At 26.4% G+C, this 23,362-nt stretch overlaps 1 protein-coding gene across 2 annotated transcripts in view; it reads left to right on the forward strand.

The window, feature by feature from the left end:
• pod1 (coronin) overlaps positions 1-21,386 on the forward strand; it is a 35,139-nt gene extending 13,753 nt beyond the window's left edge. For both annotated transcript variants that reach the window (XM_087168109.1, XM_087168110.1), the window contains exons 10-25: positions 1,024-1,078; positions 1,221-1,278; positions 3,323-3,468; positions 4,871-4,966; positions 6,084-6,293; positions 7,075-7,261; positions 8,165-8,340; positions 9,553-9,664; positions 12,731-12,960; positions 13,519-13,709; positions 15,125-15,263; positions 15,958-16,164; positions 17,971-18,106; positions 18,222-18,361; positions 18,471-18,557; positions 19,606-21,386. In XM_087168109.1, the coding sequence (XP_087024235.1) occupies positions 1,024-1,078; positions 1,221-1,278; positions 3,323-3,468; positions 4,871-4,966; positions 6,084-6,293; positions 7,075-7,261; positions 8,165-8,340; positions 9,553-9,664; positions 12,731-12,960; positions 13,519-13,709; positions 15,125-15,263; positions 15,958-16,164; positions 17,971-18,106; positions 18,222-18,361; positions 18,471-18,557; positions 19,606-19,644 (2,209 nt within the window). In that variant the 3' untranslated portion in view covers positions 19,645-21,386. The remainder of the gene's footprint in view (positions 1-1,023; positions 1,079-1,220; positions 1,279-3,322; positions 3,469-4,870; positions 4,967-6,083; positions 6,294-7,074; positions 7,262-8,164; positions 8,341-9,552; positions 9,665-12,730; positions 12,961-13,518; positions 13,710-15,124; positions 15,264-15,957; positions 16,165-17,970; positions 18,107-18,221; positions 18,362-18,470; positions 18,558-19,605) is intronic.
• The last annotated feature ends 1,976 nt before the right edge of the window (positions 21,387-23,362 follow it).

Genomic DNA, 23,362 nt, shown 5'->3' on the forward strand with positions numbered 1-23,362 from the left:
TCTACCATTTCTAGACTTTTACAATTATGAATTTAAGTAAAACCGGTATAAGAATTTTATTCTGCATTTAAATTCTAACATTGTAAGTTTTGTTTTCTTATGAAAACTTGTGTAACAGATAGTATTAAAATTTTGTATTCCTATGAATTTTTAGTTGTGTTCCAAATACATGACTTCTTAGCTATTTTTTTAAGGATATACATTTTTTTAATTTTATTTAATTATATTGATGCTCATTAAGAAGTAAATTAAGTAATGGTGTTATGTTAGTAGTTTGGATAGATTAAGTAGTATAGATAAGTTTACTCAATTGATTTGTTTGCTTTTTGAATTATTTTTTAAGCATTCTTTTAATTTTATTAAGGTGAAAAAAAGCAGATTTGAAGGTTTAGAAATTCTTCAAATTGTTCTGTCTGGAATAATTCTCAAACATATAAACAAACATCTAAACATATTTTAAACATATAAAAGCTAAGTATTTATTTACCTCCAACTAGTATTTTATTTCGGAAAGAAATTATGCAGAATTTTCCCACTTTTCACTCTTTTTCTCTTTAAATAACATGGAAAAAACTTTTTTTTGCGAGAAGGCTATTTGCTTTAAGTTTAAGAATAACTCAGAACTGAAAAATCAGAAAGTTATAGCGTTAATGTTCTCTGATAATGTTTATTGCTGAATTGTTTTACTACAATTGAGAAGAAAATTCTAAAGCAACTGCAAAATACTACACGGCAACTATCTTATTTCAATTAATCATGAGTAAATTAAGTACTCACATAAGTTTTGTATATGTTTAAAAGAATATTGCATAGCTGTGTAAATAGCTATCACATTAAAAAGAATCAAAATCAAAAATATATTAAATTGAAAGCATATTAAAATTTTTTCCTCTCTTTGACCATACCCTTCTTATGAATGTTTTATTAGATGAGGAAGGAGATGTTTTAAGCAAAATATTTTAGCATTTATTTGTTATACAATGGGAAATTCCAAAATATGTTGATTGTACTTTTATTTTTTAGTGTTTACATTCCTTTGTTTGATCCTGATACAAATATGTTGTTCCTCATTGCTAAGGTGAGAAGAATGTTATAAAAACTTAATATGCATATATAGTGCTTCCATTTAGTTAGTTAAATGGAAAAAAAATTAAAGTTGATAATTAAGAGGATATAATTTAGAAATGCTAAAGAAAAGTAACAGTAATATTCTGTTTTAGGCTGATACTGCAATTTCATTTTGGGAAGTTCTTGAAAATGCCCCATTTCTTCAAGAAGGTTTGTATAGTTGCTATTTAAAGCAATTCTTGTTTATTTTCATGGAAGAAAATTCAATAAATTTATACTTTAATGTGTACCCAATGATATGTTTATAAAAACATTAAAGAATTATTATGGGTATTTTTCTGTTGTATTAAGTTAACTTCCTATTTTTGATTACAAGATTGCAAATTTCTGGTATCTCAGGTGTTTAAGTTGACCACTGAATAAACCAAATATGAAAATTTCTATTGTAAAGTCTTTTAAAAAATGTGAAATTTCAAATTCTATGGATAAGGGTGAAGATGATTTTTTGTGGGATGAAGTAGAATCCATTGAGGGAGTAGGATCTATATGATGACACTTCTGTAATCTTTGATGATGATCTGTTCTTTGATGTTCTGTAATTGTTAAATTTATAGCTTTATGGTCATGTTTTAAAAGCTTTCATTGTGATACATTTTTAAAATACTTTTGAATAAATGATATTAACTTTCCTAATTTCTAATTATTTTTTCTGAATATAGGATAAAGTAATTCTAAAAAAACCTTCATGTGTAAAGACAATTAAAATGAGAGGAAATGAAAAATTAATTGTATATATATTAAAAATAGTTTTTTTAAAGACTTTAATTGATACAGAGTTATTCATATCTAGCTCTTTCTTTACAATGCACTTTATTACTCTTGTATATATAAACTCACTTTTTTGTAGAATTTTGAGATTTTGAAAAGTCTATTTGTACACCAGTATATAGGGTATACTTAAATTTAAATTGGAAAGTAATTTGAAATTGAGCAAACGAAACATGAATTCAATACAGGATACCACCCTGTATGCATGCATGTGGGAGCTTTTCTGTAAATAACTGTAAACAAAACAAAAGTGTTACATATTCATGTCCCAAAGCATCATTTAGAAAATAAAAGGCTTATCCACAAAGAAGCTCCCACTTAAATGCATGCATGTTATCTCCTGAAAAAGTTCTGTATTGCATTTGTTCAGTTTCTATTTACTTTTCTATTTCAATTTAAGTGTAGTTCTCTATTTTATTTATTAATATATTTAATGATAAATATTGGGAATGTGTTTTTCCAGTTTTGACTTCGATTTTGTTGTATTGCTTTTATGCTATATCTTCAAACTTTTTCTTTTAACAGATTTTTATTAAAGAATAAGATTGGATTACCTACTGATATCTTAATGTTTATTCTTATTTCAAATGATAGAATGAATATTTCAGGTTTTTTGAATAAGGTTAGTCCAGTGGTTCGCAATTTCTTTCTGCTGTAGAACCCTAAATGATCGATTTTCCTTTAGTGGAATCTGGAGACTCAATGAATAAATTTCTTTAGCAATTGTGTTCATATAAATTAACGAAAGACGTTAAATTATTTTTAAAACATGTAATGATCTGAATTTTATTAATTTTTTTTGCATCATATTGCTTTATTAATATTGTTCTTAAAATTAGGTCTTACATCAGTTGTGAATCCACAGGTCTGGAACGACATCTAGTCTAGTTCTTAATGAAATTTTAATGCTTGCATAAACTGAAAATGAATAAGCTGAAATATGATTTCTATTAAAAAAAATTGAAAAGTAAGAAAATAAACATTGAATAGTTATCAAAGGAACATACTTCTTCATTGTTGAATTTGGTTATTTTTATTCTATGCAAAATACTAATGAAATTTTTCATAAATGTATATCCTTTTTCATAATTCACTCATTACATTATTAGAAAAACATTGCTTTAAAATTTCTTTGTCATTGCAAACATTTCAATTAAATACTTTAATGAAGACAATGTGAATATCAAATAAATAATAGATTATTAACTAGATATAAATTTAATTACAAGTTTCAAAAATTATAACCAGTTAAAAAAAATTCCTAGATGTCTGAACCTATATGACCCTTCCACGGAACCCTAGGGTTCTGCGAAACGCCATTTGGGAACTGCTGGTTTAGTCTGCTAGACAGTTAATTTTGCTGAAACAAAACACTTCTGTTCTATTTAATATTAGTTTCAACTTCATAAATTGTTTTCAATTGTAGCGACCAAATTCATGGGTGAAGTACAGGCTAAAGGAGCTGCTTTAGTTCCCAAAAGAGCACTAGAAGTAATGGATGGAGAAGTGAATCGATTACTACTTTTAGGCCAAAGCTGCATTGTCCCAATATCTTTCCAAGTACCAAGAAAGGTATTGTTGTTATTTATCATAACTCATCATCTATCTGTAATTATATAAATAGCTTATATTCCTTCCAATATGAATAGTGCTATATTTTGTATTTATTGAATATTATATTGAGTGTAAGTCATTATTTTATCTCTATGCAATTTTCTAGTATTTCTCATAGTTTTCCACTCCTAAGTCTCTTTATTTTATCTAATTTTAAATATTTAATGTTTATTTTATAGTTTAAACTAATTTCTGGCTTATAAATGTTTAGAATTGGTTTTTATTGTCGTAAAAAATTTATTTTGTAATCAATTTAGCATATTTTTTTAAGTTTGGGAAAAAACTATACAATTAATTTCTGCATTTCTTTCGTAATCCATAATATCTAATCATAACAGCAACTCCAGTGCACAACCCCACACCTAGGCCTCACGAAAAGTATCTATTGGGAATATGGTCATGGCTGGCGAGACAAGTAAAAAATTATTATTTTAAACCTTATAAAAAAACAATTGCTTGAAACCCTCTAAAAATAAAAAAAGATAAATTAATTTTAAAAAAATGCTGTTACTTGAAACCTTATATAAAGGACTATTACTTGAAACCTTATTACTCTAATTAAAATAATAGTTGTCTGGAAATTGCATAATTTAAAATGGAGTTTTGAGGGAGAATGTTGTTGAGGCATAAGTTAGGACTGACAAGAAGAGTAACAGACAAGTTACTGTATTTTTTTCTGGAGTAATCGTTTTGAATTTTTTTTTGGTCCTGACTTATAGCTTAATTATATTCAATGGACCATTTAAGTTCAGTTTTTTTCTTTTCTTTTTCTCATTATTATTACAGTGAAAGAATATCTTCATATTCAAGCAGAAGTCTTTAGATTTATTGCCCTTTGCCTTAGGAGAGTATTCTTTAAAATAGATTTCTTCCACTCTATTATGCTACCGTTTGCTAGTCTTCTCAAGTGGAATGATGTCGTTAAGTCACACGTTGTGGCATAATAATATCAAATCACATATCCTCCAACAATCTAGCGTTTTAAAGATAGATGGATAATCATTAAATTTGTTGTTTAAAAGTTATGTAATTTATCTCACAGAAATGTTAAAAATATAATGCGCTTTGAAATATAGTTTTAATTGTTCTTTATTTTGTTCTACCTTTTAAGATTTATATGCACCAATTAGTATGTGTAGTAGCTATTATATAATATTTTTTTAGAAACTTCCTATTTTAAATTTTTTTTTTTTTACAATTTTAGCTTAATTCAAACCTTATTTTAATTTTTTATTTTGCTATTTGATGATCAATCTACTTATTACTTAAAATTTTTTTTGAAGCCTTCTCACAAATAAATATTTTTATATGTAAGGAGTTTTGCTTTTAATTAAATTTTCAACTATGTACATTTCTTTAGTCATATCGAGAATTTCATGCAGACTTATTCCCTGATACTTATGCACCAGAACCATCTCTGACAGTATCACAGTGGCAGGCTGGTGAAAAATCAAAGGTAAGAAAACATGCTATTTTCATTAATTAATTTTTTTAAAAAGTTTGAATGATTGAAAATATAATGGATACTGCTACTTTTAAAACTTGAATATTATATTTTAAGTTCAGTTTCTAATTACTTTGGTCAGATACTTATATGCTAAAATGTTCATATAGATTTAATTTCTCTATTTGCCTACTTATATGCTAAAATGTTCATATAGATTTAATTTCTCTATTTGCCTAAATGTGTTTTTAGTTTTGTCATCAATAATTTTCTTACTATTGTTTAGAAGAAAGTTCAGTCCTCACAAGTTGGCTAAAATGCAATGTCTGTAACGAAATCTAATCTGATAAAAAAGTATATAAAAAAATGAGAATGAAATAAATCAAAAAGACTTTTTTTGCATACATAAAAAAGATATGAAAATAAAATGAAGTTTCTGCAGTTATATTTCAATATTGTTTCCAAATTAAAGAAAAATTACTTGTGAATAGTTAAAGCTACTCAAGCAAGAAAAATTAAAGAAAAAATTTTAATAAAAATATCGTAAAAACGTTTTAATTAAAAATATTGTATACTTCCTAAGGTAAAAGTCACACCTACTAGTTATGATTTAAGTTGGTAATGAAATTTAGAATACATACATATCAAGAAATGTTTCAAAAATTTCTGTTATAATGGTTTATTTTTGTTTATTTAGTTTTTAGATCGTCATAATTTCAATAACACATAAATTCTCTAAGAATAATGTATGAAATTTTATTTTTTACTTTAATTATTATTCTAAACATGTTGTTTGAATGTTCCAAATCAAAAAAATTTTTTGTTGTTATAATAGAATATCATTTACTAACAACTAAAGAGCTAAATTGCTAAACTATTATTATCATTACTACTACTACTGCTAACTACTACTATCATTTACTAACTAAGGAACATATTTAAATTTTTAAAAGATGATTTGTACTAAAATGTATCAGAGTTATTGTTTCTGTTTAACTTGTAAATATATTGTATCTTTTTAATTTTTTGTATTGGATTACAGGTTTTTTTCTATATTGAATGATAACTTTAATATTATAAGTTTTATTCTTTTAGTCAAGAGTTAATGTTCATTACATTTCTATTTTAGACATTAAAAATTAGTCTTAAGCCAAAATCTGGGGAAACTCTTAAAAAAATTAATCACCATCTTGGATCTGGGGCAAGAAAAGGTTTTCAAAATCCTGCAGCTGTTGAAAAAAAAGTCCAAGAAGAAGCGAATGAAAAATCGCCAGGCGATAATTTGAATTCAGAAAAACCTGAGACAAACAAAGCAACGAAACCTACTATTGCACGAAAAGTAAGTTTATGTTTATCTACTTAATATTTAATTAAACAAAAATTGTATTTAATTTTTTTAAAACTATTATAGTGAATATTTCATTGTCAAAATATTTTTATACTGGAATTAATTACCTTAAAAAGATAAAACTTTTTCATTTTGGATTATGAAAAAGCTCTAAGAAACCATTATATATATATATATTAGAGTCTATCAGAAATGATTCGCACAATAAAACTTCACATGATGTGACAGAATTAGCCATTGAATTGAAATAGTCACAAGGGGATATGAGAGGATACATCATTTTCATATTTTCATTGAGAGCAGAGTTGGAAGGTGATTATCATTGTTGGTTCAACTGCATTGGAAGGAAAGAATCCAATGTACTTGTGGGAGTGATTGACACACCCTGAAGGCTTACCGTTTATCATGCTTGTTGGTCAAACTCAGCAGTAGAGTGGAGACAGTGGCCAAAGATGTTAGCAAAGTAGCCAGCAATGTCACAAACAGCAACAAATAAGGTAGCTTCCTATATCCTCCGTATTCAATTGATCTGGTCATCTTAGAACATATCTTATTAGACAATATAAAAGAAGCAATCAGGTCAGGGAAGAATGTTATATATTTTGGCTGATATAACTAAATTAATATATTAATTAGCCTTTTTGAAACATACATTATAAAATTTCAAGTAAATAAAAAAAATTAAGCTAATTATTATTTATGTTCTAAATTAGAATTTCTCTTGAATGTTAAATACTGTTTCATTTAATTGTTTCTTACTACATTCTTATAGCCAACACCTCCTATGAAGCCCAAAACATCTTCTGAAGAATCATCCACAAAGTCTACGTCACCTGTTATGCCCTCAAAGTTTATCCAAACTAGAAAACAAGTGTTTGGAAATAATGCTGAAAAATCTGACAATCAAACTCAAAAGGCGCCATCACCTTCTGTTCGAAGAACAACTCGTACATTTGGAAGTAAGTTAAGATTGCTTGACACATCATTTAAAATTTTTATTAACTAATCTTGGTAGCTATAAGTTTCGGTGAATAATGATCTCTAGATGTATGGAGAAATAAACAAAACGTAAAATTAACATTTAGGGTTCGGAACTTTGGATCGCTCTTCTGACCAAACTATGGGGAGCATATTTCCCAGATTGCGGCTACCCCCTATATTTTGAGGGTTAAAAACCGAGTCCGTCGACAAAGAGGTATATTTATTCAAAGAAAGTATGTTTTTGTGTCTGATTTTTATAACTTTAAATATCGTCTGCATTAATTAATTAGCATATTTGAGGTCACACCTTCAAAATTTTAAGATTGAGTTCTAGAATGTAAAGATCCCATCATTAGATTAAAAGTTATTCAGGATGGTACGTTTTTTTGCTTTGCTTGCTGTACATTGAAAGTTTTTAATGCATATAAAGGGGTAGAAATTAAGAAAATTTAGTCATTGGTACAAAGCACCAGTAACTAAAAGATATTATTAGTCCATACACATTTTGACTGGTCTGTTTACAGGTCTCTACTAGATTTTTCGTAAAAAGAGTAAGGTGAATTTAAATAAAGAAATTTCCATATGGGAACATGTGTAATGTTCTCAAATTAAATGAAATATGCTATGTTAAAACGAAACCTGAAAGTGAAAAAAAAAATAGCATACTATCCCTTTCGATCAAGGATTACTAATAATTATTTCACGGTGGTCCAAGTCAGAATTTAGTGGTCCTGGACTAAGGAATCATTGTTAATTTCAAGCTCTCCTTTTTATATGTATTCAACTGAATGTCAGATTTTTTTAAAACTTCGTTAAGCTGTGTTGAAAATGTACGTCGTAAAAACATTTGTGTGCAATGAAAAACTTTTTTTTTCCTGTAGTGCGAGTTTCAAAGTTTCGTCATTTGAATGGAAACATTTTCCCAAAAGAGTTCCATATTACTGACTTACCTACGCTCACGAGAACCATTCCTGGTGAATGCAATGGGTTTGATGCGAATGAAAAACGTGTAGCTGTTCCAATTGGGGCACCTGGTAATTTCCTAGCTGTTATGGAGGTAAAAAAATTATTAAATTTGTTCTTATGAATAACATATTTATTTGTCCTCAGTTTTGTTACTTTTGATAAAAAAGAAAGTTTTTACTAAACTATGGATTACTGCATTACCTTTAAAAATAATTACTTTAAATGATATATTTAGTAGTTCCCTTTATTTTGTGTTTAATATTGTGAGTATTTTGCGATATGTTTTGTTATTTCAAGATAATCATGCATTTAGTTATCACAAATGCTAAATTTTTAAGGAAAGCATAGTTTTTTTAGAAGTTATTTTAGTAAGATATTCATAAAAGTTAGCACATTTTGCAGTGGTAAAATAAAATTCATTTTAATTGTATTTTTTATTGCTTTTAAATATGTATGGTTGAGACAATAATGCCAATTTTATGTGTGATATAATAGATAACTGACTTTTAAATTTTCTGGGATGAAAACAAACAGTTTTAAGCCTAATTTTTATATAGATTGATATGATATAGATTTCATGAAAAATGAATAATTAAGCCTATTTTAACATTGTGTTTTTCATGATATTACAATGTAAATATAGTATCTGAAAATTTTTTTATGGAGTTTGGATATAATAATTCTAACAATATTAGATTGAATTTAAAAGTTTCCAAAAATAATTTTCTCTTACTAATATTTTAATGTGATAGATAATATATAAACATGAAGTATGCATAATAAAACAGTGTAAATCCATTATGTAGATTTTGGTATGCCTGTTAATGATTAGAAAAATACTAATTTCAGTAGAGAAAAAACATTTCATGAACATTTCATTTCTTAATTTAATATGCATTTACTGCTTTTCTACCATAAGAAGCTTTGTACTTATGTAGAGTTCATTTTGATGTGAGAATGTCATTGTGGAGTTGAATTGTTATTGATGGAAGATTTTTCCATGCCTACCATAATTTCTTATATCTTCTCTTGTTTTCAGTTTTTATTTGAAACCCTTATTTTATCAAACGGACTTATTCCAAAATTAGGTATTCAATCATGTTTTTATGGTATAAGGACAGTTGTAACACATAATTTCTACTTTTAACTTCTCATGCTTTTAGAACCATTTATAATTTTTTTTATTCAAAAAAGGAGACAATCATTTGAATATGAGAAAGGTGCTATAAAATACATACTTTATTTATAAACTATTTAATCATCACTCGGAATGATTTCTAATATTTCTCTTTTTGTCCAACAGTTAGAAAAAACTGGTCGTGCCCCAGCAGCTGCTGATTTGCCAGGTGTTTTAACTGGAACAAGTATTATGGATTTTACATGGGACCCTTTCGATTCTAGTCGTCTTGCTGTTGGTCAGTTATTTTTAGTACTCCTAACTTCACTAATATTGTTAATTAAAAGTATTTATCAATTATTTATAAATTGTTTATCTTTTAATAAATTATCATATGGCATTTTTCTTAGAATTGAGATAAATCATCATTATGAATTTTTACTTTTAATTCTTGTATTTAAGAAAAATTTTTTTATATGAGGGCAATACAAGGAATTTAACTATCTTTGGTGCACTGTTGTAACATATGCTAGTTGTTTTTTGGTAATTTGTGTATAGATTTATATGTAATTTTTCATCTCTCTTAGCTTACTTATTTTTATACTACTTATGAAAAAATTTATACTCTCAATATTAAATTATTTTAGATTTATTGATGATTTAATTTTCAATGTACAATTTTGTTTAATAATATTTGACTCGAGGAATTAATCTTGCTTCGTAATCATGATGAAAATATTAATTTAAAATTTTTGGATTTAGGTATGGAAAAAAGAAGAAAATATCTGCATTGTTGTTTTATGCGATAAAATAAATGATTTTAGTATAAAGAAATTACTTGGAATTCTAATTTTTTTAAAAGCATTTATTTAAATACCATTTTTAACCAAAGAAGTGGAATTAAAATAACGTGTAGCAATATGTAATAATATTTATCCAAAAAACAGATTATTACTTTTCAAAATTTGATAAAAATGTGAGAAGATTTAAATGAGACAGAGAGGTTATTTGAGAATTACTTTTTCCAAATTTGATTAAAAAAAACAAACAATAGATACTCAAATAATGTAATTACTTTACTAAAAACTTCTTTTTTTTAAAAACTAAATTGATATTTTTACCATGTGCAAATCCAATTCAAGCAAATTGGTGGCTAAAAATTTGTAAAAACCGGGCAAATCGTGTTTTATTTTAAAAAAAATATTAATAATTTTGCTAAAATCATTGAAATTGTATAGTTAAAAATAAACCTTATTAATTATAAACTTTAAATTATCCAGTATAATATTACCTTGTGCACATCCATTTTCGGGCCAATCCAAGGTAACTAACAAATCAAACGTGTTTCAGTAATGCAATAAGAGTGTGCCATAAAAAGATCGCTCTATTTACGCTACTATTTTCATGTTTTGTAATCTACAAACTTGTTAAGAAAATATTTTAAATCATTTTTGAATGATACCGGAATGTGTAAGTTTATATTTTTTTGCTACTCGCTTTATAGATTACATTTTTATTTTATTCTGTTTTTTTTTTTTTCATTTTATTCTCTATATTTGCTTGATTTGTTTTATTTCGTATCTTTTTTTACTCAATATGTTCTATTTTAGTTTAAATTTTTTGGGTTCTTCTCACACTATTGTATTGATATATTTTGCTTTGACTATATTAGTACAATATTAGAAAGCACCCCTTTTTACGGACATAATCGTTTGAGCTGATCATGAGATTGTATCTTTTCATTATTTTATTTTCTGGCTTTTTAGTTTTTTTTTCCAAATATTTTAAAAACATTTGTTTTTTCTTTTTATTGATCTTTATTATATTTTTCTCCATATATTTTATTTTATATATATATATATATATATATATACAGTGCAACCTTGAAAATCCGGACTGCTAGGGGGCTTAGAAAGGTCCGGATTTCCGAAATTTCTGGATTTTAGATACCTTACTTGAATTGATAGAATTATCGAAGTTTCGAATTCGCCAGGCCGATTTCGCGATTAATCACGCGTGTGTAGACCTCCGACGTCAATTTTAACATAAATATACTCTTTAAATAATAAATAAAAGACATTAAAAATAAAACTTTCGTCATTTTCCCCCGCAATCGATCGTTTAGATAACATAACATTAGCAATTAAAACTAAAAATATAGGCTTAAAACGCGAGGTGAATTTCAACTTATAACCGAAACAGATGCTTCTAGACTAGACTGTACCAGCTGATACTAATCCTTTTTTTGTTGGGGGATGAAAGAACTTGTCCCTGCTTCCTAAGCTTCAAGGTTAAGAAAGAACCAGTTTTCTTCCATCACAAGGGGGAAAAACAAGGAAATGAAAGAATTCCTCCTTCTGAGGTGATTCCCCTTCAGAAGGAGGGGGATTCCCCTTTATATTCTTTGTTATCCATACAGAGCTGATAAGAATGACTGGAATTTCCTTATCAGCTATGAGCTTTCATTCATTCCCCACCTCTACCTCTTCATTTACTGCTTCATTGTTGCAAAAGAGTTGTGGGATTCCCCTTCAGGAGGAGGGGATTTCCCTTTATATTCTTTGTTATCCATACAGAGCTGATAAGAATGACTGGAATTGCCTAATCAGCTATGAGCTGTCATTCACACCCCACCTCTACCTCTTCATCTACTGCTTCATTGTTGGAGAAGAGTTGTGGTTTTGCATTAAAATTTTTATTTTAAGCCATTTTTTTAAAATTTTTTCTTTTGAAATTTTTTTTTTGAGGAACTGGACGTATGAGTCCAGATTTTAGAGATTTCAGAAGTCCGGATTTTCGAGGTCGTACTGTATATATATATATATATATATATATATATATATATATATATATATATATATATATATATATATATATATATATTTTATTGTTTGCTCTTAAGTTCCATCTAGATAACTAAACTTAAATCAGTGTTACTAATTTAACTCTTAGACTACAAATAAAAAATGTACTTATTTTTATGCCAAAAATTAAGTGGAGACTTCGGGAAAATATTCCTAAATTTTTATTAATTGCAGATAAATAATAAAATTGAACATTTGGAATACTTGAATAACATAACATTTCAACTTTTTAAAGGTAGATAAGGCCAGTTGTCTTTCGGATGAATGTTTAGTTATCTAGAGTTAAATTTCAATCATGTCACCAACTGTTTAAATAATACCACCTATTACTAATCACAATGAAAATATCACCCATCAGGCAGAACACATGAATCTATTTTTATATAGATTTATGGCAACCTTTAATTTTGAAAATTATCTGCATTTTCTTGGATTACCTTATTTGTCCTATTCATTTGAATTTTCAGCATTCTTAATTATTTTAATCTTATAACATTTAGGGTGTGATACTGGTGACATTCAATTATGGGTTTTGCCAACGGATGGCCTAACACAAAAACTTGAAGAACCATCCATGTCATTTAGAGCACATTCTGAAAAAGTGAACATAGTCAAGTTCCATCCTTGTGCCAAAGATGTCATTTCCACTGCATCTGCTGATCTTACAATTAAAGTATGGGATTTGGAGACCCAAGAAGAGAAAATTTGTCTCACTGGCCATATAGACCAGGTTAGTTATGCCAGTTTTCTTGATTTTAATGTTATTTTCAAACTTTTGAAAAACAACTCTAAATTTATACTGAGATATTTTGAAACTATTTAGCAACAGTCTTTTTATTTTTTGTTCTATTCAAAGATAGTGAAAAATAGTCTGGGGCTCAACTCATACCACCCTCTCAAAACTGTATTTAAATGTATTAAAAAGAAAAAAAATCTAAAGCTGTTAAATGAAAGAAGATAATATTTCTTTTTTTTTAATCTTTCAAAACTTCAATAGCTGTTTGGTTTCAAAACCTTTTTTAACAACACTTATTAATTAGTGTATTTTAAGGCTTGTTTATAGAATCATGAAAATTGTGTTTTATTTCTTAAAAATCTGATCACTAAATCAAAAAATATTTTGAATAATTACTTTTCTGTCTATCTATTCTATTTTTAAGAGGGAGGAAGAAAAGAGCAAATTACTTGCAAAATTCATTGTCATTTAAGAAAAAGACACATTATTTAATATTATTGATAATAATGTTTATAATTACATAATTTTAACATTAATACAATTTAATTTTAGATTTTGAATTTTTGTTGGTGTCCAGATGGACACTTCATTGCTTCAGTTGCCAAAGATCAAAGAGTGCGAATTTTTGACCCACGTAGCTCAACTGAAGCTATAAAAGAAGGATCTGGACCTCAAGGCACAAGAGGAGCAAGAATTGTCTGGGTCTTAAATGGTACTCATTTAGCTGTAACTGGATTTAGCAAGTGAGTGATAATATTATTAATCAGTAATGCTTAGTTATTTATTAATAGTTAATTTGTCTCAAAGCTTGAGATTCGTTTTGAGAAAGTTGTTTGAGAATTTCTCTGGAGAGTTGTTTAAAGTATACGAGTGCAAAATTTACTACTCTGGTGTAGCATTGTTAGGCGAGCTCAAACAAAACTGAGCTGTCAATCACAAAAGTTTCCTTTTCTTTCTTTGTGTTTTTTTTAAAAAAAAAAACGTTATGATCACACAATAAGAGATTATGAAACAGTTGCAAGCTTTTACATATTTTTTACGATGTAGAACAATTTTAACTTAGATTAAAGTTATCAATGCATTCATAGTAAGCTACTTTTCTTTTCAATATCTTTAATAATCCTATTTTCAATATCTTTAATAATCCTATTTTCTAAGGAACGTAGAAAAAAATTTCTTTAAAAATTAAAGTTTAATTTTAAATTAATTATCTTATCTAAAATGGAAAAAAGAAAATTCCCTGAAAACTTATAGGTGAATATATTTAGGAAAAGGGATGATGTTAGAAAATAGGTATTACTAAAATCCTAATTGTTAATCAACTGCCCCTTACCCTGTTAGGGAAATATTCCTAGGCTGATATTTACTTCACATTTGCTTTTACCAATACTTAAGAAATAAGTGTATATTGGAAAATACCTGAGTAGCTTCTAAAGCAGACTATTATTAAGTCAATTGTTTATAATCTTTCTCTTTTTAGAAGGGACAAAACACATAAAAATAAATGAACATATAAGAATGAGCCAAACAATGTAAAAAATAATTAAAATTCAAGAAAATAATAATAAAAAAAAAGAGTTCAAAATAAGTAAAGTAGTTTATTTTTTCGTCTACTGTTCCTTTTTCCTTTGTGAGACATTGAACTGCTTGATCTCCATGGATTAAAATTCCAGCTAGCCATATGTAACAACAGTTCATTTTTACAATTTTTATCCTCGTTTTAGCAAAATGTATTAAGAATTCTATGAATTTTCAATTTTTCTGAAGAATGCATGAGAGGAGGCCATAGCTCACCTATTTCCATGATGTGTTTTTGCTGGTTATAGTTTCACTTTTTCACTAAGTTCAAAGAATTTTTATAAAATTTGACAACTGTGGAACAATGTTTATACTTATACAAATTCTCAGAATTCAATTACATCTAGATTTATTCTATTTTATTACCCTTAGCTTACAAGCTTATTTAAAAATTAATATTATTTTGCCGAAAACCTTACTAGCTCATCACTTTAAAATCATTATACAGAGTAGCTTACTTGTTTATAATTTAAAATTATTATTATTTTTCAGAGTAGCTTACTAGCTTGTCATTTAAAAATTATTATTTTTACAGAGTATCTTACTAGCTTGTCATTTAAAAATTTTTATTATTTTACAGAGTGTCTGAAAGACAGATTTATTTATATGATTGCAAAGATATAGCTAATCCTATTGGATCAGTTGGCATAGATGTTAGTCCTGCAACATTAATTCCCAATTATGATGAGGATAGTTCGACACTGTTTTTGACTGGAAAAGTAAGTAATTACATACTATACTAAACAAAATGTAAAACACAAGTCAAAAAGTTGAAATAAGCAATTTTAATAACACGTCATCATCAAAGATGTATAATTTTTTTAAACATTTATCTTGGTTATTTAAAATCGAGATGGTAATGTTTCAGCATTTATGATGTTGCTTCTTATGTCACTTGCCATTACCAGTAAGTCTTGCTATGGGAAACCAAGCGAATTTAAGATAGAGGGTTGCGTTTCTTGTTTTTCAGTGACATTATCTTCAACCACACACACGTCACACCCTGTTTTACAGGGAAAACCCATTCATTCATCCACAGTTTGTAATTTTGACCTGAACCAGAGAAGATCAATCTCCAATTCTGAATAAGGGAACTTAAAGGACTTAGTGACATCGATATAATGTGCACCAGTCTCCATTTAATTTGCGGGGTTTCTTCGGCCTCTGGAATTCAGACTAGCAATCTCACGAATACGATCCCAATGTCCTACCAAGCAGGCTATATTGGCCTACTGTACTTTTGATAGTACTTGTATTAAATTAGGCTGCATTGCTTTATACAGTTCAATTTTTATTATATGTTGTATTATTTTCCTTTTATTTTATAAAATTTAAATGTAAAGTTTTAATTTTCTAAAAAAATTGTAGCATATTTTCCTTGTAATTTTAAGCATATATAATTATATTTTTCAGGGAGATTCGGTGATATTTGCTTATGAAATAGCTATAGATAGTCCATACTTTCATCCCCTTTCACATTATAAATGTAACAATCCTCATCAGTCACTTTCTTTCCTCCATAAATGTGTCTGTAAAGTGAGAGAAGTTGAATTTGCAAGGGCCATACGCCTTTCAGCATCTACTATTGAACCTATTTCATTCCATGTACCAAGATTAAGGGTGAGATATTTATTAAAAATTGCATTTTGCTTTTTTTCCTGCTACTTTTTTGAAAGTTTTAAATCAAATAAAAATATAGCATAAATTAAACATTTTAACTGTGTAATAATTTTAAAAATATTAAATTTAATTTCTTAAATAATAAATATGAAATTTTTTTCAAAATATTTTTTTTAATAATTTATATTTGGTAGCTAACAGTATTATAAAAAATTAATATTGTTTCAAATTTATAATGTTGTTATAAGGGTTGCCCAAATTAAAAGTAGGCATGTGTGATTGCATCATAAATTAATCCCTCAAAACATATATTATATATAAAGTAATGCTACAGTTCATATAAGATTTTTATAAGGAAGAAATAATCTTGCAATGTAAAATGCCACATGCAAAAAGTGCAATGTAAAAATTGGTTTACCGTACAAATCAAAAATGTTTAAATTAGTATTTGATTAAATAATTATTAAAAATTACTTTTAAATTAGTGATTTTTATAATTGTGAGCTAACATTTTGTGATTCACTTAGATAGTTCTAGAGATATGATGATATATGCAACAGTAAAAGCCTCAAACTCTTTCCTAGTTAAACTATTTGGACTAGATTTTCCAATGATCTTTAGATCAAAAAATATTTAGGATATTCTGTTTTTCATCTTATTTAAAAGTGTTTTTGTTTGAAACTTTTACTGGTTTCATACCCTAAAAAGTTCCAGTTTCTTTGAGAAAATACCGCTTTTGACAATACTGTTGAAAAAACTAGAATTAAGTTAAATATATGAAAAAAATACTAATTTCACTATATTTTTAGAGGCAATATTATGTTACAATATAATATGTTTTATTCCATGCATAAAACATGTAAATTTGCAGCTTGTTATTATATTTTTTTGATTTTCCATGCTTTTTCTTCATAGTAGTTTGCAGATTTTGCTCTTATGCTACTCAAATATAAAAATTAAATATATTATAATGAATATAAAAATACCGCTCCAAAAATTAAGTAAGTATGAATAAATAATTACTTAAAAATACATTTTTCAGAATAATTAAGTTATGGAAAATTGTAAAGAGACAAAGATATATGCATTGCACTTAACTTAAAATCTGACTTGATATAAATAAAAATCAAGCTTTTACTTTTATCTCATTTAAACATTTAGTTAATTAAACATATTATTAATAACATTTAATTTATATTTGTATTTTATAGTAACATTTAATTGTATAATTAGCATATTTGTTATAGTACATAATATAAAATTAACAATAAGGCTTTCATGTTTCATTTACAAATTAAGTAAACATTCAAATTATACTAAATAAAAATTTGTTAGTACTACTTTAAGTTAAAAGAATCTATACATAAAACATCACTTTCTTAAAAACTGTATTTTTGAATTTATTAAGGCTCCCACGGGTGAGGGAGAACAGGGAAAACCTGGTTTTACAGGAAATAGTCAGGAAAAATTGAATATTTTTTAAAAGCAAAAATCTGAAAAATAACCAGTCTTAGAATTGCCAGTAGCAGTAATCTGTTATCGAGATTAAATTTAAAAATCTCTTATAATTATTTTATAAAAATTCTACTTTTTAGTGAAACTTTTTTATGTTTCCATTGTCATTCTATTATATATTTTTGCTCACAAAATCTAATGTTTGACATTACAAATGAAAAAAATCTAAGTTGTCTGATGAAAAATTGCATGGTTTAGATAAAATATGGTCTGGATTTACATTGAAATTTTCCTGAAATACCTGGCATAGTCTGGGAATTTTTCTGAATTTTTTTTTTTTTTTTTTACTAGTCTGAATATTTTCAAGATGATCTTTTCCCACCGACCCGTAAAACTTGGGAACCTTCAATGACCAATGCTGAATGGTTTGCTGGCCAGGAGAAGCCTTTGGAAATTGTCGATTTAAAACCAGAAGATATGGAACTTTGTAAGATATAGCAATATTTTATTTTTATCATCTGTTTAAAGTTTGTTTTTCCATTTACTGCTAATAAATTTATATCTAAATAGTTATTTTTATGCAAACTATTTTATCTTTTTAGTGAGTGAAGCTCCACCACCAGTTAAAGCTTCAAGTAATAAACAATCTGGTAATACAACACCTAACATTGTGTTTGAAGGTGAAGTCCATTTACAGAGTTCCTTAGCATTTTTACAAAATACCAAAGAGAAGGAGGAAAAAGTAAGTTTATTTGTGGAACGGCTATTTATTTTTTTAATACTTTCTTTAAATTCTATACTTTTTGTTGCATTGTTCATATGTCTTTTATAAAAGTAAACATTTTTTTTAGATTATGCAGTCTATGTCTTCTCAATGTGAGCTTCGACAGAACAGCTTACCACAAGAAGAATTTGAAGGAGTAGACCCAGATGAATGGGTAAGTATCAGTTATTAAGTATATTATGTGATAAATGTAATAGAGCCAAGTAATGCATCATGAAATATCAAAATTTTTAAAACATTTTAAAAACAATTTTTTAAAAAGTAATATCGTGAATAATATGTTTTACAATAAATATCCTATGATTATTGAAGATTGTAATCATTGATCACCAATGATTATATTTTAATCACTAATGTAAGTTTTGCAGCACCTTTATTATTGCATGACCGTGAATCAAATTGTGATTATTTAAGATCAACTCTATAGATAGATTCTTGTAAATAAAGAAAGCCACAGCTTACTATCCCAAAAATGTGATTAATATTAGCACATTCAATTAGATGTGAATTTCGCTAAAACTTTATATTGTTTTTCTCAAAAATTAAATAAAAATCTGCAGAAATAGAATAAAAAATGAAAAATAATCTGCAGATGCTGTTATAATCTGCAGCACCTACTGCCATGCTGGAGAGTTTCTACTAATTAAAAAATACGAAATAAAAATAAAATATTGCTCCATCTGTTTAAAAGAATGAATGGTGTATGATAAGCATATAAATATGTATTTATTTACAACATAGAAATAATTTTACGAACGGGAAAAATATAGAAACTTTAAACTATTTAAATTAAATTGTTACTTTCTTTAAGTGACAAGAGCAAGGACAAAAAAAATTACATTCTTTAGCATTTATTATTTTTAAAACATCTGAAAGTTTCTAGGATTCAAAATTAAACAATTAAGCAAATGATTACAGATAATTTCATAAGTTCAGGTAAAGATAATGAAACGAAGTAGTACCTTAAAACATACCAGCTCAAAACGGCACTCTATACATTAGGAAGTATTGCCATTTTCCTGTGCTAAACTGTCACTTTTTCACGTGCTTTAAACATTAGAATGAAAATTATTTAATGCTTTTCTGAGGTAAATGCAAATTAGGTAATAGAGAGAAGTATGTAATCAGTTCTTTACATAAAAAATTGACAGAAACTTTTTTTTTAATTATGAAGGTAAAAACAACTTATTCTATTTTGTTAGGATCAAGAAGAGAAGGAACATGCTCAGAAGAATTTATGATTACCACCTGTATATATAAAAAGAAAGTCTTAGCTCAATTTTGTAAAAGAACTTAAAAAAATAGCTATTAGGAAATTTTTTTATCACTTTATCTTGCTAAATCCTGGTGTCTTGTAATGTAAATCATTGTGCATCATCATACAGATATGAATTATATCATAAATAACTTGCATTTGTATATTTTGATTGTTTACAAACTTTTCTAAATTTGCATATTTTGACACGTTGTTAAGTTTTGATTCTTATGTTTCTTATACATTGAACTTTTTGCCAAAATTCGCAGTACAAATATGAAGCACCAGAATGACGTTTTTATGCACGTTATATTTCAATACTTGTATTACTTTGTGTTAAGAAATCAGCCTTTCATAATGTTATTTCATAGTTTTACAGAAAGTTTGTGATTTTATTGAATTATTTAAATCTTTGGTATTTAATGTTTAATAGCCATTTTCAAGATATTTGCTGTGCAAATACATTCAGTCCATTATTGAACATGACATTTGTATGGATTGTTATTTTAAAGTATATAAAATCTTTTCAAAATAATCAATCAAAATATTATACAATTGTATAAAAATTCTAGATTTTTTATTTTGTATTTTGATAAAATTGTTACACTAAAACTCTCTATGCTTATCTTATAATCTGCACAAAATATTTTAAATAAATTCAAATACTCATTACATAAAAAAAATTGTGAAAAGATTATAGTTAGTCACTTTATGAAAGAAATTAAATTCAAAATTTTTGAATTAAGCCACATTAATGAATTTAAATGTGTTTCCATTCGATAAAATTTCAAAATTAAAATATTTGAATTTTTTGGTTGTTTAACTTGTAGCTAGGTTTTAATTACATTTATATATACATAGAATAGGAATGTAGATAATAAATATAAAATTAAAATTGTATTCCAATTTTAATTTTATATTTATTTTGTGCTTTTGGTACATTTTATGAGTGAATGTTTGTTAAGAAGGTGAATTAAATGAAATTTAATTTAACTGCAAGTTTTATTTTTATTGCTTATTTTACATTTGTAATCATATTTTGATATGAATATGAGTTTATATATTTTTTTGGTTTGTGAAATTGTCTAGAAATTCTATGTTTTTGTTTATTTTTATAAATATTATTTAAACAGTTGTGCTGTGGAAATTTTTTTGTAATGATTTAGTTTTTAAATCAGTTGATTATTTTTATTCAATGGAAAAAAAAAATTTAGTGTTTATACTTTCAATTTGTTATAATTATCCAAATGTATAATTTAAATTATTTTATCACTCAAATTTTAAGTAAATTACTTTAATGATCAATTTGTTATAATTATCCAAATGTATAATTTAAATTACTTTATCACTCAAATTTTAAGTAAATTACTTTAATGAGCTGTAATATTAATTTTGTTATGAAGTTTAAAAATTAACTATCTTTATAATGCCTGCAATTCTATAAAACATGTTTCCTTTTTTAAAAATTTTGTAAAAAGTAGTTTCTTTTTTCCAACTTCACATATAAGTTTATTGTTGTTATAATCTAATAATCAAATTTTATTGGACACTTTTAGTCATGTTTCCATCTGAAAACACTGTGCTTGCTTGTCTGTTTATCTATGCTTGTGTATGTTTTGCTTTTGTATTGATGTTTACTAAAGTAAATTTGCATATTTTTTATCTATTTCTTTTATTGTAAATCAGTGTCAGATAATAAATAAGAGGTACAACTCTAATTTAAATAACTCCATATGTTTTCTCCTTAGTGCATTACATATGTGGAAATGATAAATTCATTTTTATATATTCTTTTGGGGTAATGTTTGATTTACACCCAAAACAAAATTAATATATTGCCACTTAAATAGAATAATTAATTAACAGGGTGTGCAGCGTTTTTAAAAAGTTCTTATTCTGGATTTGTAAAAAGTGCTTTGATTTCCTATTTTTTGAAAAGAGATTTTTTCTTTGCCGTGACGATTCTCGTTCTTAATTACAAAAAATGCATGATTTTCGCAATTTTCTCTGTATTATTTGTCAGAAACTAGTAATTCTATCATGATTATGTAAAGTTTTTTTAATTTTATTGATTTTATGTTTATAAATTAAAAACTTTAAACGATAGAAAAAAATAATTTTTTTCTCGAAAGTGATTAAAAATATTTTTAAGTGCTTAAAAAGTACTTAAAAGGTGTTTATTTTTTGTTGAAAAATCTGGCTACGTACCCTGATTAATGTCGTTTGAATTCGATAGTTTGTTCTGTCTGTTGTAGAAACAATGTTTTTAAATCAAATTTTATTAATATTACAAAAGTATGAAACAGTTTGATACACAACATACACACATCTTGGCACAATATTGAAACTTATAATTAATCAATATTAAGTTTCTTTTTTCTGAGCTAATATTTAATCACTGTGAATTGCAGTGATTTGGAAGCGGTGGTATTAATATGTAAACATGATATCACAAATGATATTTCCATAATAGTACTTGTAGTGCTTTTAAAATTGTGAATATATTTTGAAAAGCTAGAATTAGTAAAATATTACATTTTAGAAGCTATTTTGAGTACATTTGTTACAACAAGATTCCTATTGTTTTAAGAAATAAATGAACTTTAAATGTTTAGAATTAAAAATTTCTATTCAAGCGTCTATTTCTATTCTAAATCTTTCAATATAATGAATGATTTAGAATTTAAAAAAAAATAAAATTACATAATGTTTTAAAAACTAGTTTTCGTAAAATTCCAATTAGTATTTCTTTCAATAAAAATATTAGGTTTATTATTTTAGAACAGCAATGGTTTAATTCTTAAAATAACTAGTCTACGTTTTTTAGAATGACCCCAAATTACAATTAAAAATGCATAAAGATCTGTTTGCTTTTCTATAGACAAAGTGTTATTTTTGTGCCCAAACTATGCCCTTCATTCCAATACCAAACTCTTTTATTTTTAATTTTAGATAAAAACATTTAAGAAACAAGTGTTAAGCATTTTTGCTCTTTCAAAATAGAAAGCTTCAATTGACAATTAGTAATTTGATAGTAAAGAAATTACTTAAACCACTATTCTTTTGATGTTATCTCACATTTATTGTGAAACATCTTGAATTAATTTTGTATATATGAAGAGTAACAAGATTCCTAGTTATTTATCCTAGGAGCTGCAGTAAATAAGTTAGTGAAATATAGATTTCTAAGCATAATTGTTAATCAAAATAAAATATTGCACCTTTATACAAATATTGGCACAATGTCTGGTATGCATTCACAGGGTTCCCACTCAATTTCAGAAAGAAAAAACTACTACTCGACTTTTCCAGGTATAATCAGGGAGACTTCATTGAAAATGCAGGCAATATTTTATCTATACCATGCATTTTTTTTATCAGAAAACTTGTTTTATTTGTAATGTTAAATATTAGATTTTGTGAGCAAAAATATATTGAATGAGGATGGAAACAAAGAAGTAGCACTAAAATGTGAAATTTTTATAATAAATAATTGTAATATATGTAAGAATTATTTAATTTTTAATTTCAATAACTGATTACTGTTACTGACAATTCTGAGACTGGTTATTTCACAGGTATAATGTAAGAATTTTCCAGGTACTTGGAAAAAATTGCAACTTTCCCTGCTTTTTAGAGTTAAATAAAATTTCCTGACAATTCCAGGTTTTCCCTGTTCTTCCTGACCCATGGGAGCCCTAATT

Source organism: Parasteatoda tepidariorum, chromosome 7, assembly GCF_982258835.1.
Source record: "Parasteatoda tepidariorum strain Cologne lab strain chromosome 7, Ptep-v5.0, whole genome shotgun sequence".
Classification (NCBI taxonomy): Eukaryota; Metazoa; Arthropoda; class Arachnida; order Araneae; family Theridiidae; genus Parasteatoda; species Parasteatoda tepidariorum.